Source organism: Triturus cristatus, chromosome 8, assembly GCF_964204655.1.
Source record: "Triturus cristatus chromosome 8, aTriCri1.1, whole genome shotgun sequence".
NCBI classification, from domain to species: domain Eukaryota; kingdom Metazoa; phylum Chordata; class Amphibia; order Caudata; family Salamandridae; genus Triturus; species Triturus cristatus.
Genome location: NC_140591.1, coordinates 44652087 through 44671853, shown reverse-complemented (window position 1 = coordinate 44671853; position 19767 = coordinate 44652087). Strand labels below are relative to the sequence as shown.

At 46.1% G+C, this 19767-nt stretch overlaps 1 protein-coding gene and 1 pseudogene across 2 annotated transcripts in view; both read right to left on the bottom strand.

The window, feature by feature from the left end:
* Positions 1 to 14420, bottom strand: part of LOC146799976 (uncharacterized) — a 73020-nt gene extending 58600 nt beyond the window's left edge. Inside the window, exon 1 of the mRNA XM_085620924.1 lies at positions 14271 to 14420. Within this exon, the coding sequence (XP_085477050.1) occupies positions 14271 to 14405 (135 nt within the window). The 5' untranslated portion in view covers positions 14406 to 14420. The remainder of the gene's footprint in view (positions 1 to 14270) is intronic.
* The window catches only part of LOC146799975 (uncharacterized), a 255248-nt pseudogene that overhangs the window by 63325 nt on the left and 172156 nt on the right, over positions 1 to 19767 (bottom strand). The gene's annotated exons all lie outside the window — the stretch shown is intronic.

Sequence of the window (19767 nt, the reverse complement as noted above, 5' to 3'; positions counted from 1 at the left end):
CCTATTCCAAAGCAGTCTCTTTCAGTTTGGGCAGCAATGCACTGGCCTCCATAGTAGTACTTAAACGATTAAGCTACTAGAAATAGCTCCAACCCAGGATGACAGTAGACATCTGATGGTTCCACATATGGTCCAGATATTTCACACCAACGTGGGCTTGCCATTGTCTCATACAAAGCAATCCCTAAGGTGATATCCAATCAACATATAGCCACTTTCAATCGAATATCGAGGAATAGTATTCATCTACAAGTGAGTGAGTGGGCAATCACCAGCCAAGAAGTAGCACTGGTGATAATACTCAGCCAGTAATACACCTTCTAAAAGAATGTTTTATTGCTGGTGGTTGACATTGGAGAGAGCATAATATACACAGCAGGTCAGAGGCTGCCACTGACCACCCACCGTGACCAATCCGTACCACTGAAAGTGCTGGCCTTTTTTTCCAGAGGCTTGTTTTAGATCACATATACGAGTCCAGCGAACCTTATGATGAGTTGAACAGGGGAAAATATTTTCAAACGTATTCATCAATGTCACAATTTGAAACATTCAAGAGATATGGAGCCATTGGGATTCAAAGCTGTTAAACCAGAAATGGCCAAAGCATCAATAGACATGTCCTGGGACACCAAAGAGGACAATTTAGTTCTTTTTTATTTATTTGTATTTGCAGTGTTTTCATAAGCCAGCCTATGCTGTCTGAAACGAGTTATCTAGTGCCTGGTGATCAATAACACTTGCGATGCCATGCATATAATGAGCACCATAACACTCCTGTCTCCCCATCTCAACTTCATGTCATCCGACCTTTAACTCATTTGTTTTTCTTGATCTTTGTTCTGGGCTTCAACAGAAATATGTTTAGGAGGCATCACATCCAGAGACAAAGCTAGTCTCTCTGTAGCAGCTATTAATGGGGCTCTGGTAGAGGGTTACCAGAGGAGTCATTGTCACTGGTGCACCTTCGCTTCTTAGTCAAAGCTTTCAGTCAGCACAAAAGTGCAAGCAAAGAATTGAAATTCTGGTTCAGCGGATTAACACCAAATGCACGAACACAACTGAAAACAATGAATTACAAAACTAAACTCAAGGGCTTAAAGGGTTACTGTCACACCAAAGCATTTGGTACCCGGAGCTAAAGAGCGGAGTTTCGCTATTCTTTTCCGGGCTGCCAGCTAATACAAGTGTCTGTCATGAGGTCACCTATGAGGTAAACTAAAATTCCTCCTTTGTTTACTGGATTAGGGTTAATGTATCGAATATATAACACAGTGGTACTATTTTCATCATCCTGGGCGAATCATGTTCGTGTGTGTAGACAGGATTGCCACCTGGCCAGTGCTTCAACCAGGATGACCAGTTTTATCATTTCAAAGGCAGTAAAAAACTTGGAAATTTGTAACATCAGTATTTCCCCCTTTCAAACAAATTTGTAGAACGTGGATTACAAAATTATATTCCATCAAACACATCCCAAACTGCTCTTTAACAACTATTACTGCAAATAGAGGCAGAATTCGGCTCTTGGCCTGTCCACATTTGTAAAGTGCGAACTTATCACACCTAATGGTATCCAGGCGCTGAGGGCCGTTGAGGAGATGCAGTGAGCTGTCAGCAGCTCTGCCACAACTCTCCCTCTCACAACAGGGTCGGCATTGTTCCCGGGTAAAGGCAGAACTCTGATACCGTCTGCTTCAGGAGTTAGACTAACGCATTTCAGTGTGGTGATCCGCATCACCGCACTGAAATGCATTGTCACGCATTTAAAGTGCCTCAGCTGCAGCGCTCCAATTTAGCACCTCCACTGACACTGCCATAGAAAGCTCTTATTTTGAGGCTGCTGGCTCTTCTCGTTGCGACAGGCTTGAGGGGGCTGGCTCAGCTTGCAGCTAGCTACAATGTTTAACGCGATACCGTGCTTTCACTGATGTCATGAGCCTGCCCCATGATTTCATTTGCCCAATCACCATAGGCGCTGAGGGCGGGCGCAGCATTAGTTTCAGTTGTTTGGCAGCCAGCGCACTTTGGGCCTCCCGCTTCAGCTCTCAGCACACAGCCGGCCGGCGTAATGATTCGGCCATGGTGGGGCATCAGCATGACTGCCTCAGGTGCCGCCTGCAGTCCAGTGTAGCCAGTTCTGCCAATGCCACAAGAGTCGGAGAGGAGTGTCCGATCTGGACTGTGGCCGTGTCGCTGACCGGGACTATGCAATTGTTGCAGCTGGCTGTAAAGTACTAGCACAAGAATAGTTGAAATATTGAAGTACTTTATTGAAGTATTCACCAACACAGGCTCCAGATTGTCCGGAGCAGAAACAACATCTAGGCGGCTACGTGATCAGCTGTCAACTGTCAACGGACAGATGGCAGCTGATGACATCAAAGCTGGTATGGAATCTCAGCTGGAACAACACATAAGCGAGGATGCTATGGTGTCCGTGCAGGGACACAACTATAGAGAACACAACACATCCTTCCCCCTAGGAGAAGAAAAGGAAGAGAGGATAGGGAGGGGGGGGGGGCATGGAGAGGAGAGGGTGAAAGGGGTGGAGTCTACTCACAAATGTAGTCTGTAAACTTTGTCGGTGGGCCACGAAGCCTACCCGCCCTGCTTGTAGCTACGTGTTCAACATTGTCCTGTGCCGGTGGAGTGGGCAACTTCCGTCTGACTCTTCCTGTGGCAGCCTGAGTGGATGGCCTGTCAATATGCCCGGAGGGGTCGCCCACACTCTGGCTGCCCATGGGAGTATGTTTCGTGGGGAACTCATACTCCGAGTCATAATCGGATGCACAAGGTTGCGCAGATTTGTTCTTTTGTCCCTGAATGGTAGTACTGGCAAGTTCCTTGGTCATGGTAGTTTTGGTGTCATCCCAAGGGTGTCTAAAGGATGAGAGGTTGGAGAAATGCCACACCCTTCCGTCACTAAGGAGTGCGGAATCGCAATAAACTTCACGGACCAACAATGGAGGTGTAAACTTATCCTGACCTTTAGCAATATGACCACTTCTCTTTACTTTAACAATGTCCCCTTCTTTAAGATCCACTGGTTTACTTCCGTGTCTTTTATCGTAATATTATTTGACTCTAGAATGAGATTTCCAAAGCTTCTTCAGAATATGCTGAGACGACCAGTATACTCTCTTTGCTGCCCTGATCTAACCCACATTGTACTTAGATAAGGGAGTTCTTCCCCGCATTAGTTCAAAAGGGCTGTGACCAGTTGTCTCGCATGGAGTTATTCTGTACGCACAAACAGCCTTTAGTGTCTCTTGTCAATCTGAATAATTCCTTTTATAACCCTGTTGAATCTTTCAACAGCCACATTTCCCGCTGGGTGGTAGACAGACGTAGTTTTGTGATAAATTTTAGTCTTCAAGACATAATTTTGGAAAATATCGGAAGTAAATTGAGTACCATTATCACTCACAATTTGCTTGGGCAGCCCCTCACGACTGAAAATGTCATCCATGAACTTTACAATGTTTAACGCTTCAGGATTGTTAGTGAACTTTACTTCGGGCCACTTGGTAAAGTGGTCGATCATGTCGGTTACGTACCACTTTTCTTGCCCATCAGATACAGGACCCATTATGTCCACTCCGATTCTTTTCCCATGGCATGCCAGGGCTGGGAATGGGTTGGAGGCGTGGTCTAAACGTTACTTGAGCTTTGTCCGAGTTCATGCATAGAGCACACTCCCTTACTGATCTCTCTATTTCTAAGTTGATTCCTGGCCACCAATACATGTTTTTCACTCTCCCTTTAGTTTTTACTATACCCTAATGGCCTTCGTGACACAGTTTGAGTAATTTACTCCTTATATTGGAGGGTGGCACAAATTTTCCGCTTCTGAGGAGGAATCCGTCTTCAAATGACAATTAATTTCTTACCTCCCAGAAGGCTTTGAATTGTTCAGCCTGCTTGTTTTTGATGACCCAACCTTCTTTCAACATCCGTATGACCGGATTCATAGTACTGTCATCGTTCTGTTACTTGAACCATTCTTCCTTGGATATACCACTGGTTTGTTCTAGTACCATAGCAACCGCATTCTCCTCCAATTCGGAACATTCTTCTTCGCTTGCTTTACCTACGGGCATCCTGCTTAGGAAGTCTGCAACTACGTTTTTTATTCCTGGAACATATTCCATGTCATACATGAAGTCGAATAGGCGTACGGATAGTCTGGCTAATCTTGGGGAGGTTGTGTACAGTCCCTTGGTGGTGAAAACTTTTGTCAGGGGTTTGTGATCAGTACACAAAGTGACCTTTCTGCTCCATACAAAGTGCCTGAAATGTTCTAATGCCCACATGCATGCAAGGGCTTCACGCTGAATAACTGAAAAGTTCTTCTCTGATGGAGTGAGCTAGCGTGGGGCAAAGGCTATCGTATACTCCACGCCCTTAGAGTCTTTTTGGGTGAGCACTGCACCCAAACCCTTGTTACTTGCATCTGTAGTCACAATTTTTTTTAGAGATGTGTCAAATCCTTGTAGGGATAGAGCGGTGCACATATCCTTTTTGATGTTTTTGAAAATTCTGTCACAGTCATCCGTCCACACAAATGTATTCTTCAATTTTAGAAGTTGTCTCAGTTCGTATGTTTATTGTGAATTTTTTTTTATAAACCTCGCTTAAAATTACACCATTCCCAAGAATGATCGCAGTTCATCCTTGTTGGTGGGCACTGGCGAATCCTTTATCGCTTTCATCAGTTCTTTTTTAGGGCTTATCCCATCCCCTGTTATTTGATGTCCCAGATAATTGACTGAGTTACTTGCAAATTTGCATTTAAGATGTTCTGCTGTTAACCCTTTTTCATCCAGGATTTCAAGAACTTGTTTGACCCTCTTGTCATGCTCCACCCTAGTTCTGCCCATGACAAGGATGTCGTCCTGAAAAATTAAAATGTCAGGGACCCCATCAAAAATGTTATGCATCAGTCTCTGGAACATAGCCGCAGCTGAGGCGAGACCAAATAGGACACGTCTAAACCTGAAACACCTGAAGGGTGTTATGAACGTCGTAAGTTTCTTGCTGTCGCGATGAAGTGGCACCTGGTGATATGTCGACTTCAAATCAATTGTGGAGAACCACCTAACTCCCTTAGTCGTGGCCAGCATATCATTGATTTTTGGGAGTGGGTACTGCTCTATGACTATGTTTTTATTTAGATCGCGCAGGTCCACACAGAGTCTCAATTTGCCATTGGACCGTTTTGCGACAACTAATGGTGCGACCCACTCAGACGCCTCTACCTTTTCAATTATACCCCCGTCAAGAAGTTTGTCAAGCTGATCCTTGACTTCTTTTCTTACTGCGAAAGGAATGTTCCTCACTTTATGCACCACAGGGGTTGTGATCGGCTTGAGTTTGACTCTATGTTGGTACCCTTTCAAAGCGCCAACCCTTCTGCTGAACACGCGTGGAAATTTCTCATGTAAGCATTTTGCGTACTCTCCATGCTCTGGTACGTTCAATACAGGATCCATTTTCCTCGGATCTAGGATTATTCCTAGGTTCCCCTGGTCCATCCATCCCAGAACTGATGGACCAACCTTAGACACATACAGTTTCCCTGAGGACTCTCTGCCTTTGTATGCGAAATTGAGTTCTCTGTAGCCACGTACGTCAATTGGCTCTCCAGTGAATGATTTAATTACTATGTCTGTTTTTTTTAGATGTTCACAGATTCTTTCTTTGAACTTCTCTGACCATACCCTTTCATTAACAATGGTATAGGGCGAACCAGAGTCCGCCACAATGCTTATGTTAACTCCTCCTATGGTCATGTTGCAAACTGTTTTTTTAGTTTTAGTGAAGTTTATATCTGTAGTTTTTTCAACTTGTTCATCATCAATATTGAGAACAAACCTGTTTATGTCGTCTTCAACTGATAATTCATGTTTGAATTCATCAGATTCATCTACTATTTTTACTTGTCTCGGTTTCCGTTTGTTGCATTCTTTGCAAAAATGTCCTTTGACTCCGTAATGTAAACATTTTACTTTGCGTGACGGACATTTTAAATCATTTGCCAAATGAGATGCGCTCCCGCATCTGTAGCATCGTCCCCAGTTCTTGGATTCATATTTTTTGTTTTGTTGTTTGTATCTGCTTTTATTCCAATTCTGTTTTGTGTTGACTTTTTGATCGCTTACTCTGCTCACATTTTCACTGTCCTTCTTTTCTTTACTTTCTGTAAGGACGGCTTTTGCGCAGCGCCCTGTTAGTTCAGCTTTGCGTTCTATGTCGATGATGTTTTGCAGACGGTATTCCGCTTTGGCCCATAGGTTATCTTGAATAATTTCATTTGAGCCATGCATTACAATTTGATCTCTGATGAATTTGTCGTGGAGTGCATCGAATCGACAATTAATCACAAGATTTTTTAAAGCTGAAACATAGTCATCTATTGATTCATCTTTACCTCGTTTTCGATGAAAGAATTTGTAGCGATCAACGCCAGCGCAAACTGTAGGTTTATAATAAGTGTTCAAATCATCAATGGCATTTAGAAATATGTCCCCTTCATTCTCAGCTCTCACCTTTTTGTTTATAGAGTTATATACTTTTATGCCTCCAGCGCCTAAACAGTGCATTAACATCTTGTATTTTTTCTCAGGTTTTACTTCATCATCCTCCTCCAACGTTGAAATATAATTAAAAAAATATTCCCTCCATTCTTCCCATTTAAGAGTTGGTTCACCACCACCACGTAAGAAGGTTTCTAGGGGAGACAAGTTCCAAACACAACCTGATGCCATGTTATGGTGGAGGTTTGATGACGAAAGTGGAAACGAGTGTTTGATTGGAAGAAAGTTGGCAAGGATGCAATGGTTTAATTAAATGTTCAAACTTACAGTCAAGCGTGTATGTATTTGATAAATGATGTGAAAAAGATACGAAATGTATAGAGAATATCTTCCTTAAACCATTCTCTTATATAATTTTAAATTCCCTGAGCTGTTATACGTGTAGCAATATATGTAGGGTAATCCTTGAATCTCTGTTAGCACTGCGAAGACGATTGCAGATTGCTACATGTGACATTTTCATAATTTCATTGTAATTATGAGTCAGCCACCACAGTCGTTTGCACCAGTTTTAAGATCTTCTTAGAGTTTCTCAGTCCAATTTCTGAAATGTATATATTTCCCTCATCTAAATTGCTTGAATTTTTTGCTCGCAACAAAGTGTAACTATACTCGTTGAAATGTCACTCATAATTGCATTGAAATGTATGCATTTATAAAGCACGGACTTTACCCGAAGGTGTCAGAGCGCTGTACAATAGAACTAGTTACGTTACATGAGAGAAATGTTACAAAATAGAACGTACAAAAATAGCAGGACACAGAATCAAACACAGCAGGCAAGAGGAACACAATATCAAACACAGCAAGCAAGGAATGTAGAAAAAATAAATAAATATAACAAATTCACAATGACTAACGAACTTCCTGGCGGGGTCTGAGAATGAAGGAATTAGTTCTGAAAGTGTCTTTGGAATAGAAGAGATTTGAGGTCCGCTTTGAAGATCCGGATGGAGGTGGTGGCACGGAGCAAAGGAGGAAGCGAGTTCCAGATTCTCACCGCATTACCTGAGAACGATTGAGCCATCAAATTTTCCCTTTTGAAGGAGGGGGGCTCAAGCAGGAACTTTTCCGCATTCCGAGAAGGTCTCAGGCCTCCGGACAATTTCAGTTTATTCGCCAGATAGCGAGGGGAGGAAGAGTGCAAGGCTTTGTGGGTGATGCAAGCCGTTTTGTAAATGGCTCTAGCCTCGATGGGAAGCCATCGGAGAGAGGCCAGGATAGGAGTGATGTGGTCACTTCGTTTGGACCCTGAAATCAAGCGAGCTGCTGAATGGAGGACGGATTTAAGGGGGGAAAGGTGAGATTTGGGAAGGCCAGTCAGAAGAGAATTACAATAATCCAGTCTCGAGAGAACTAGCGATTGGACCAAGGTTTTATGTCTTTCTCCGGGAAGAACTGACAAATTCTGAATTGGCAGCTATTTTTAGGACGTACTGGGCCGGAAGATATTGGAGCACTTTAACTGCGCACAAGTTACATTACACACCGACACATTTTTTTTGTAGACAGGGGAGATTGAGTGATTTGCCCAGAATCACAGCACCTTGACATACATGCCAACATTTCAGAAGCGAAAAGTGGGAGATTTTATCCAAAAAAAAAAAATCGGGAGAATGGGGCCTTGAATCGGGTTACTGTCATGTATGGGCTTTGGAAGCGTGCTGCTGCAGGATCGGACATTTGAAACGTAAATGCACGTTCGTTTTTTTCTTACCTTTCAGAAGCATGGAGTGCAATGGCAGGCAGAGAGAGGGTGATGCAAGTGTTGTACACTGGCCTTCTGGCCTGGCAGGTTGCTGGCAGTCCATACACCACCATACCCCCCTCCTCCACCCCACCCCCCGTGTGTGGCAGCCCGGGCTGAAATAGCTTCCCGGGCACACACACAGCCGCACCCTAGTACTTCACAGGTCTTTAAAAGACCATTTGCATGTGAATGAGGCTTTGTTGGTTTTTCACCCCTTCTAGAGGCCCTCCATCGCCACTCTGACTATTGCTGGAAGAATTAGCACGTTGCACAATACCAAGCCCTGTCCGCTGAAACCTTGAGGAATCGGGTTATTGCCCCGATTACTTACCGGTAATCTTCATTACTCCGAGTCCTAGTCTTCCTCGCCACAGTATTCACAAATGAGCCTCCGGCTCCACACAGAACTCCAAGTAAAACTAAAAAGGCAGCGCTCTAGTCTCCCCTCTCTCCTCCAATATGGCCCCCAGTGTCTTCAGCCAATCCCATAAAGGGATACATATCAATCAACACGACCTGATAAACAAAGCCGCATACATGAAGCCACCACCAGGGCCGGGAGGGAAGGGAAACTATACTGTGGCGAGGAAGACTAGGACTCGGAGTAATGAAGATTACCGGTAAGTAATCGGGGCATTACCTCCTCGTCCAGTCTTCCTCGCCACAGTATTCACAAATGAGCCGATACCAAAGCCATCAGCTTCATGTAAGGAAAAGACCACATCAAAGTGCAGTGAAAAACAAAATTTAATATACAGAGGTACAGCAATCAAAGACAACCTCTCAAGGCATCCCCGCAGTCAGAACAGAAGATGCAAACGAAACAGAACCCCCACCCCCAACCTGGAGGCGGTAATGGGACATGAATGTATGAGGTGAAGACCAAGTAGCAGCCCGGCAAACATCCTCCATGGACACCCCTTTGAAGGAGGCCCAAGACACAGCAACAGAGCGTGTGGAACGCCCCTGAACAGGAAGGGAGGGAACTACAGAAACCGAAGCATACGCCAACAAAATGGCCTCCTTAATCCAGCGACTGATCGTCGAGAGGGAGGGTTTCAGTCCCTGACGCGACAAACCATAATTGACAAACAAGTTGTCCACTTTGCAAAAGGAAGACGTGCGTGACAAATATATCAATAAAGCACGACGAACATCCAAGAGGAGCAACAGGGATTCCTCATCCGAGGAAGGATCAGGACAAAGACATGGAAGCACCACCTCAGAAGATCTGTGAAAATAAGAATCCACTTTCGGAATGAACGTAGGATGAGGGCGCAACACCACCCGGTCCGACAAAACCAACAAAAAAGGAGCAGAACGAAGGAAGGCACCCAACTCACCCATACGCCTGGCAGAAGCAATCGCCACAAGAAACACCACCTTGAGTGTTAAAAACTTCAACCCCACCGACTCCAAAGGCTCGAAGGGAGCCAACTGCAAGGAGCCCAAAACCAAAGGTAGGTCCCAAGGTGGAGGACACATAATAGGACGGGGGCGTTGGAAAGAAAGAGACTTAAAAAGTCTAGCCACCAATGGTGAAACTAAATTCAAAGGGAGGACATGGAACGCCTGAATTGCAGCCCACTGAGCCCGAAGAGTCGAAATGGCCAAGCCCAGCACAAAACCATCATTCAAAAAATCCAAAATGCGAGCCGGATCCAAAGAAGCCACCGACAGATCGTGACCCAGACACCAAGAAACAAAATTGTCCCAGTGTTTCGCATAGGATTTAAGAGTAGAAGGTCTCCTGGATTGCTGATTGACCCCAGCCACAGCCAATGAACAACCAGAACGCATCAACGAGTCCCTCTCAATAGCCAGGCCCGCAGACCCAAGGAACGGAACACAGGCAGAGGAAGAAGAGGACCCAACAGAGGATAAGGACTGAATGGCAACGCCCACCCCGGAGATACAGCCAATTCCAACATCAGGGGATTCCAAGGGCGGCGCATCCAACCCGGAGCAATGAGAAGCACAAAGGATCCCTCCCTCTTGATCTTCTGCAAGACCGCCGGAATCAGGGGAACAGGGGGAAAGGCATACAAGAGACCCGTCGGCCAAGGGAACGACAGGGCATCCACCCTCCACGCATCCCGGCAAGGCATAATTGTGCAAAAACAACGGATCTTGAAATTGTCCTGGGAAGCAAAGAGGTCGACAATCGGATAACCAAACATCCGCCGCAACCTCCTGAACATCACATGTGTTAGGGATAAAGAGCCCATGGAGGGAAACACCCGGCTCAGACAATCCGCCACAGTGTTCTCCGTGCCAGGGAGATAAATGGCAGATAGGGATTCCAGATGTAACTCCGCCCAACAAAAAATCCGACGGCTGAGGCAACTGAGGGAACGAACCCTGCACCCCCCTTGATGGTTCACATACGACATCACAACCTGATTGTCCGTTCGGACCTGTACATGGTGACCCTGAACCAGATCCGAGAAATCCAACAAACCCAGAAGTACGGCTTTCAGTTCCTTGTAGTTGGAGGAACATGACAACACCGACTGAGGCCAAACCCCCTGAGTCGTCGAATCCCCCAGAGTAGCACCCCACCCCAGAAGGCTGGCATCGGTAGTGACCACGCGGGTGGGAACAATCAGAAAGGGGCGGCCCCTGGAGAGATGACCCTCGTCCAACCACCAACCAAGGACCACCCGAACGTCTTCTGACATAGGAACCAAAACAGTCATATCTAGGGAACAGGGGTCCCAATGCGACAAAACGTGGGACACCACCGGGTACATGTGGAGACGAGCCCACGGCACCGTCAACAAAGACGCCGACATCAGACCCTGAACCCTCAACCATAGGCTCACAGGGTGAGAATGCCCCACCAACAGGGCACGAACTGTAGACACCAGGGACAGAATCCTGGGAGGTGGCAGGAATACCATACCCAACCGAGTCCTGAACAGAGCCCCAATGAAAGTCAATTCCTGTGCAGGAACCAGGGAGGACTTCGGCACATTCACTAGGAACCCATGATGCTCCAGGACATGGCACACTCTCTGGACATGCAACACCGCCTTAGGAAGAGAAGAAGCAGAAATTAAAATGTCGTCCAGATAAGGAAAAACACTAATGCCCTCCCCATGCAAAAGTCCAATAAGAGGAGCCAGAACCTTAGTAAAGACCCTGGGAGCAGAGCAGAGTCCAAAGGGCATTAGCTGGAATTGGTAATGCCGACCCATCACGCAAAATCTGAGAAATTTCTGAGAGTCTGGATGAACAGGAATATGGAGATAAGCATCCCTCAAGTCTATCGATGCAAGGAAGTCGTCCTGAGATAACAGAGGAAGGATCAACTGAAGGGAAACCATCTTGAACTTCTGGTGAGGGATGCAAGTATTCACCCACTTCAGGTCCATCACCGGCCGAAGATCCCCAGTGCGCTTTGACACCAGGAATAGGATGGAATACACACCCAACCCCAATTGATCCACGGGAACAGGAATCACCGCACCCTTGACCACCAGGGATTCGATGCCTCCCAAAAGCGCCAATCTCCTTACAGGGTCTCTGGGACAAGGAGTGGCCCTGAAACAGTCTGGGGGAGTCTGGATAAATCCAATATGCAAACCCTCCGAAACCACCTGCAGCACCCACTTGTCCGACACAGTCATTTTCCATGAATCCAGGAAGGAACTGAGGCGACCCCCAACCGGACCCAAACCAGGAGCGATCCAGTCATGATTTTGGTGCAGGAGTGGAGGAGGAAGAGGAACCGGAGAACCGGGTTTTACCAAAGGAAGGAGCACCCCGGCCACGCCCCCTTCCACGAAAGGGCTGACCAGCCCGACCCCTCCTAGAAGGGCCAAAAGCCCGCTAAGAACCAAAAGAACGGAAGTGACCCGCCCTCTCCGGAGCCAGGAGTTTACAGTCTTCCGCCGTTTTCTTCACCATGTCATCCAGAGGTGACCCAAAAAGTTTAACCCCAGAAAAAGGAATTTTCATCAGGAGACTCTTCTGCGCAGCATCAGCCTTCCAGGAACGAAGCCACAACTGGCGTCTCGCAGCCACCGAAGACCCAGCCGCAGAAGCCGCCGCTCCCAAAGAGTCAAAGGACACATCCGAAAGCAGCCTAACCTGTTGCTCCATCAAAGCCAGGGTAGAAGAAACATCCTCCCCCTGGTCCAACAATTCAGACAGAGACTGAAAATCCTTAAGCAAGGATTGGATAGTGTAAGAAGCATAGGCAGCCGCCCTGATAGAAAAATTTGCAGCCGCAAAAGTGCGTTTCACCGCACCATCCACTTTACGGTCAACCGGGTCAGCAGGAGAAGCATCTTCCGAAACCACAGTTCCATGAGATGACATGCTGGCCAACAAGGAATCAACCTTCACCGATGAAGGGAATTTCACCGCAAAATCCTGTAGCGGGTTCCTTTTATTCAAAAAGCGTGGAAAGGAACCCTTGTCCACATCCTTCCATTCATTCTCCAAGACCTTCAAGACTGAAGAGTGTAGAGGCAAAGAATCAGGTTCAGGACGTTGGTATTGCGCAAATAGATCGTCTTCCAGAGGAACAACAGAAGCAGGAAAAACCAAGTTCTCCCGAATGTGACCAAGCACCTCCTTCAGGTCGGCACCCTGCACAAAACGACCCTTGACATCAACTTCCTCTTCATTCTCAGAATCAGCATCCGCAGCGCCATCAACCTTAGCCCGCTTCGCAGGAGGAACAGGCACCTGACCTTGCATAGCAGCAGCCACAGCAGAATTGATCATCTGCTGCAACACGTCCATAGAGGGTATCTGAATACCAGAACCAGAAGCCATCACTAATGGATCAGGAGCATCAACAACGTTAGAACCACCCTCCATCACAGCGAAATACAAGTGGACTAGTGAATGAAACACAGGCACTCAAGACAACACACCCGGGATAAAAAAGGCCCCGTGGTTGCTATGCAACCAAACAAGCCAGTCCCAGCACTTCATTAAAAACATAAATGCCGGAAGAATTTGAGCGCATGCGCGTAGACATGCAGAATACCGAAAATGACACAGACAGTCGCAGACCTGAACCGCATTACCAAGGAACGTGAGCGGGAGCCTCCGGCCCCCACATCAATCAATGTAGCAGAGAAAACCAGGTACGAATGCCAACGGAAGCCTCCGGCCCCCAGAGCAAACTCACCCGGCCGCGCTACGTCCGCTCAGCAGGACGCGCGGCCGGGAATGCAACACCGTAAACAGGCAGGCAGTTCGTGAACTGCCAAGAACGAGTCCAGAAGCGACTCGTAAACAAACGCCTCCAAAGTCCGCTAAGGCAGGACCATAGGCGCAAAGGTAGAAGAAGGGGGGAAAAAAATAAATTACATTTAAAACAAAAAATGAATCAAATGAAACAACATCAAACTACTTCCCCCCAAACTAGATACCCGAGGGCGAAACGGGGCTGCTCAAGCAGTACCCCAGCCCCACTCACCTGACCAACAGGCAACAAAGCACTCGGAGAAGTGCAGAAAAAAAGAACAGGTCGTGTTGATTGATATGTATCCCTTTATGGGATTGGCTGAAGACACTGGGGGCCATATTGGAGGAGGGAGGGGAGACTAGAGCGCTGCCTTTTTAGTTTTACTTGGAGTTCTGTGTGGAGCCGGAGGCTGATTTGTGAATACTGTGGCGAGGAAGACTGGACGAGGAGGTAATGCTTGCAGGAATCGGGAGGCGGGAGACTAGCCTTGAAATCGGTAGTCTCCCGCCTGAATCGGGAGGGTTGGCATGTGTTCCTTGAGCCTAGTTCCCCATCTCCGAGGTCGGCAGCTCTGGCCGTTACACCACATCCCCACCACCCCTCCCCCCTGGGACTGCGGTGTTTGCGGAAGTGCCACAGTTTGTGTAAAACCCCATAAAGCCCTCTGAACTCAGCACTACAACACTGAGTTACTGCACACACTATCACTCACTTGTTCTGGTTTCGTGTCCCTCAGTCCTCCTTTACCGCGTGAACTGTGACCCATGAGCAGCGAGGAAGGACAGCAGAGCAGGATGGAGAAGAGGCTAGTGCGCAGGTGCGGACATGTGATATTATAAATGCGCATGTTCGGAGAGGAAACTCATAATATCACGCATGCTCAGGTGGAGACTATTTCCCGTGTCATGCGCAGGAGGCGGGTTCTTCCCGGGCCACCTGGGAGCGCGAGGAAGGAGGAGGAACAGCACCACAACCGAGCAGGATTGAGACGAGGCTAGTGCGGAAAAGGGATATTATAAGTACGCATGCTCGGAGAAGAAACACAGCATTCCGAGCATGCTCAGACGAAGGCTACCTTTCCTGTGTCATGCGCAGTAGGAGGCGGGTCCTCCCGGGCCATGTGTGTGTATTTTTGTAGTTAGTAGCTCGATCTGGACCCCGTAGAATCTTGCGCTTTACACGAGCATCAGGCGAATTACAGAAAGACACGTTCATTTTTAGGCACGAGATATTAAAAGATTTGCCAAGAATCCGAGACAAGAGCCCGATTCCTCAGCATGAAACTCGGCAGGTTTAGAAGTTACGCCACATCCTCTCCCCCAATTGGGGCTGTTGTGAGTGCTTCTGGAAGTCCTCGTTTGTGTAAAACCCCTGAAAGCCCTTTGAACTTAGCAGTTTTGCCCTTGTTTCCTTTAAAAGTATTTTAGGACTGACTTGCACTTGAGTTCTTTAGACGAGTTTATATTGGTTGCATTAAATTTACATTTTAAAAGTATGGGTTTTTAATGATATTTGTATAGCTGTGTTGGTATGAAAATACTGCCCAGGCTGGTGGAGGGGACAAACAGGGCTAGGGGTAGCAGCTGATAACCCTTGTGATCCTATGTTGGGTGGGACTCTGTGAACTATAATCTGAAGGCCTGGTCCAAGCGCCATAATATGTAACACAAAGCGACAAGACGGGTGTAATATTGCTTATTTTCATCGCGTGTTCGTGCTCTGTTGCATCAGAGCAAGAACACGCGCAACTCCCAGTGCATGCATGTGCATGTTTGATTGTATTTCTTGTGCTCGTTGTTCTCCTCGCTGAAGTACGTTTACCAGTAACAGTCACTGGGATCCTGTACTTCACCGAGGAGAGACGCACTCCAGTGATGTCCTGCATTTCAACTCTATTAAAGACTTCTACACCTATTGCAAGATCGACTTCCTTCTTTTATTAAGGATATTGGCCAACTTTATACCTGGCGACGATTTATTGTGGATCTGGGTAGACATCACAATTTTGAGCCTTTTTTTTTTCATTGCCTTGCAAAGTTCTTCTCTTACCTTTGTGGAGATTCTTTCCTGGACCCGTCTCCAACTTCAAAACAGGATTTACTGTCTTTTTGGCGAGTATTTCATCTTGCAACGGCTGATCCACCTCGAAACGCTCTACTTCCACCGCAAGACCGCCTCTTCTCTTCCTTTCGTCATCCAGTGTTGCCAGATTTTGAGACCCAGCACAAGCCCAAAGACGCTCAAGAATAAGCCCAAATTAAGCCCAACGCAACCAGTTTCAGCCCAAAAACCAGCCCAAAGTAGCAAGTCTTAAATTATGCAGAAATAGTCATCAGAAACAATTTTAAGGACAAATATACATTCTATTCAATATACAGATAGTGGGAGAAATGTCAGATGTGTTGGTCTGTCCAAGTATTTACACAAAATGTAAATATAATATATACACAGAATTTAAATAACTCCATTTTATTTCTTTTATAGCGCTACTCAACATAATGCTGGGTGTCGGAGTGCTTTACATACCATACACATTGACAAAAAAATCATGCAAGTGTGTAAATCATTGTATAAGATGTGTTGCATGACACAGTGAGGGTTAAAAGATGTAGCAGTCACTTATCCTATATAGCTCACTGTGCAATACTAAAAGGCTTACAAATTTTGAACTGCAAGTAACAAAAGGATTTGTGTTCAAAGCAGTAGCCCACTAACCGAGCAAAACATACAAGATAATGGAATGAATGTTGCACATTGGCAAAACATTCCCCCCCAGTCAGAGATCTGGGTTTAATCCATCTTTATTTTGCTCACCACGCCACCCCAGTTCAGACATGGCCATATGCAAATCAGTCTTGACCCTGTGCCTCATGGGAACAGTCCAGCCCGAACTGCCAAGCCATGTCTTCCCTGGACCGGAATCAAGCATCCTAGGACCGGTTTCGGGGTTTCACCCCTCTTCAGCCAGGATAGCTTGACTCCAGTGGCGTAGTGAGCACGGGACCCACGTCTGGGCATACCCTTCCCACATAGGGCGAACAGCAAAACACACAAGATGATGGACGGAATGTTGCACATTGGCAAAACATTCACCCCCAGTCACAGATCTTGGTTTAATCCATCGTTATTTTGCTCACCACGCCTGGGACCCACATACCTGGAGCTGAGTCTACTACTAGGATAGGGTGCGCAGCGCTGCTCATGTGCAAGACCAGGTGCGCTTGCACTTACAAAATACACATGTGCTGCTGCGGCGGGCACGGCCCACCTCACGTGTGGGGGTTGGGGTGGGCGTGGTGTGTGCCATACATAGGCTAAGGCAAGGGGCAGGGCAGCATATACGGACATCATTGGAGGGACCAGAGTTAGTCACGTGCACTGTACGCACAGGCTGGGCTGGTCTTCTCCGTCCTGACCTCCTCCCTCCTCCAATCATACTTCTCCTCCAATCATACCTCACCAATGACCGCCTCCCTCCTCCAATCATACCTCTCCTCCCTCCTCCAATCATACCTCACCAATCTAGCTTGCTGCGTGCTCATTCACCAGCAAGCGCATGCCAACAGACTCCTCGTGGTCGGCACCGCCCCAGCAGTATTTTTGCACACAAAGGGCTTATACCCGCCCAAAAAGTAGCCCCCGCCAGGTATGGGTTTTTCCCTAACAAATGGGAAAAATGTCACCCAATTGTGCGGGAAATAGCCCAATCTAGCAACACTGTCGTCATCGTGTGATGAACGTGAAGTCGTCATCACGCTAAAAACGTTGGCAGCCATCTTGAAACGGGGTATCTAACCTCGTTTCGAATTTCTGATTCCTGTCAGTTACAGGCAACGCTCAGCAGTGGCACTTCACAAAGAGGATTGTTGGAGATTCCTTTATTTTATCACAACAATTTTGTGGGATAATCTTTCTTATTTTACAGATACTTTGTGTGAGAACAACCTCTTTCTCACAATTATTCAAGACAAATTGGTGATATTAACAGTTTTACTATACTGTTATTCGTTCAGAGAACATGGTTTCCAATCAACAGGTTGTTCATTTAGCACATTTGCCAGCTTCTCCGGGGAAACCGAAAGAACCATGGAAAATTTGGTTTAGCTTATTTGAAAATTATTTAGTTGCCATAGATGCTGAAGAATATTCTCCCAGACGCAAACTGGCCATTCTTTTCAGTTACATAGGTAGTGCGGGGCAACAAATATTTGATAATTTCCCAGTTTCTCTACCTCCAGCTGGTGATGGCTGGAAAGTGTACACAGACGCCTTACAAAGGTCCAACAAGAAATTTTTAGAACAGCCTAGTGTGATTTTAGAGAGATTTAACCCCTTCGCTGCTAGGCCTTTTCCCCTCCTGTGCTAAGCCTTTTTTGGGCTATTTGGGGTAGTTCGCGCTTAGGCCCCTGTAACTTTTTGACCACATTAGGTATCCACGCCAAATTTGCGTCCTTTTCTTCCAACATCATGCGGATTCTAAAGGTACCCAGGGTTTGTGGATTCTCCTAGAGGGTTCCCAGAATTTAGTCAAAATACAGCAAAATTTTGTTTTTTTTGTGAAAAATGGGGAAAAGTGGCTGCAAATGAAAGCGTCTGGGTTTTTCTCTGCAAATGATATCAAAAAAGGGTTTGTGGGGCTGAAATCACCATTTCTCCAGCTTTTAGGGAATGACAGATTTTTGTCAGAAATCCAACTTTTTTTACACAGTTTTGACATTTTTCTGGGACATACCCTATTTTTGCCATTTTTTGTGCTTTCAACCTCCTTCCAGATAATGGTAGAAATGGGTAGAAAAGCAATAATGGATCTTGGAAAGCTATACATTTTTGAAAAGTAGACAAAATTCTGAATTCAGCAAGGGTTCATTTGTGTAGATCCATCAAGGTTTCTTTATAGAAACTAACAGTTAAATATAGGAAAAATTAAAAATTAGTTAAAAAAGCAGCCTTTTGTGTCAACGTTTTCACCTGTAACTTCTTCTAATTATGACATCTCTTAGAAAGCAATGTACCGTTACATCCGCTGGACCTTCCTGGTTGTGGGGATATATAGGACTTGTAGGTTCACCAAGAGCCCAACGAACCCAGAGTAAAAAACTGAGCAGCATTTTGTAATGTTTTTTTTTTAGTTCCGGGTATATAGCAATTATAGTGTGAAAATGTATACATGAAAAAATTGGTATGAAAGACACCTATGTATTTCTGAAATGGGAACAAATTACAGAGTTTAGAAACAGTGCATATTTGCAATTTTTCGAAATTGGGAATACTCATACTTGCATGACAATTATTGGTCATTTTTCAAAAAGACTTTTTTTTTACACAATGTCTTTCATTTGGAAGGGAGAAATGCATCAAAAATCCACAAATTTCTACCCACCCCGCGTTCCCCAAAGTCCTACGAGAAGAATGAGTGCCTCCCACCATGGTCTGTTACCCAGAATCCCTTGCAAACGTAAAAAATTGACAAAAAAAACACATTTTCCCCACATTTCCGTGATGGAAAGTTCTGGAATCTGCGTGGATCCACAAATTTCCACCCACCCCGCGTTCCCCAAAGTCCTACGAGAAAAATAGTACCTCACTTGTGCGGGTCGGCCTAGTTCCCGCGACAGGAAACGGCGCAAAACGCAACGTGGTCACACCTCAATTTTGCAGTGAAAAATGACCCTTTTTTGGCAAAGTGACTAGCTGTAGTTTTTGAACCCTAGCCCTGCCGGCACCTAGGGAAACCTAGCAAACCTATACATTTTTTAAAACTAGACACCCAGGGGAATCCAGGATGGGGTGACTTGAGTGCCTCCCACCATGGTCTGTTACCCAGAATCCCTTGCAAACGTAAACAATTGCCAAAATACACATTTTCCCCATATTTCTGTGATGGAAAGTTCTGGAATCTGCGTGGATCCACAAATTTCCACCCACCCCGCGTTCCCCAAAGTCCTACGAGAAAAATGGTACCTCACTTGTGCGGGTCGGCACAGTGCCCGTGAAAGGAAACGGCGCAAAACGCAACGTGGTCACACCTCAATTTTGCAGTGAAAAATGACCCTTTTTTGGCAAAGTGACTAGCTGTAGTTTTTGAACCCTAGCCCTGGCGGCACCTAGGGAACCCTAGCAAACCTATACATTTTTTAAAACTAGACACCCAGGGGAATCTAGGATGGGGTGACTTGAGTGCCTCCCACCATGGTCTGTCACCCAGAACC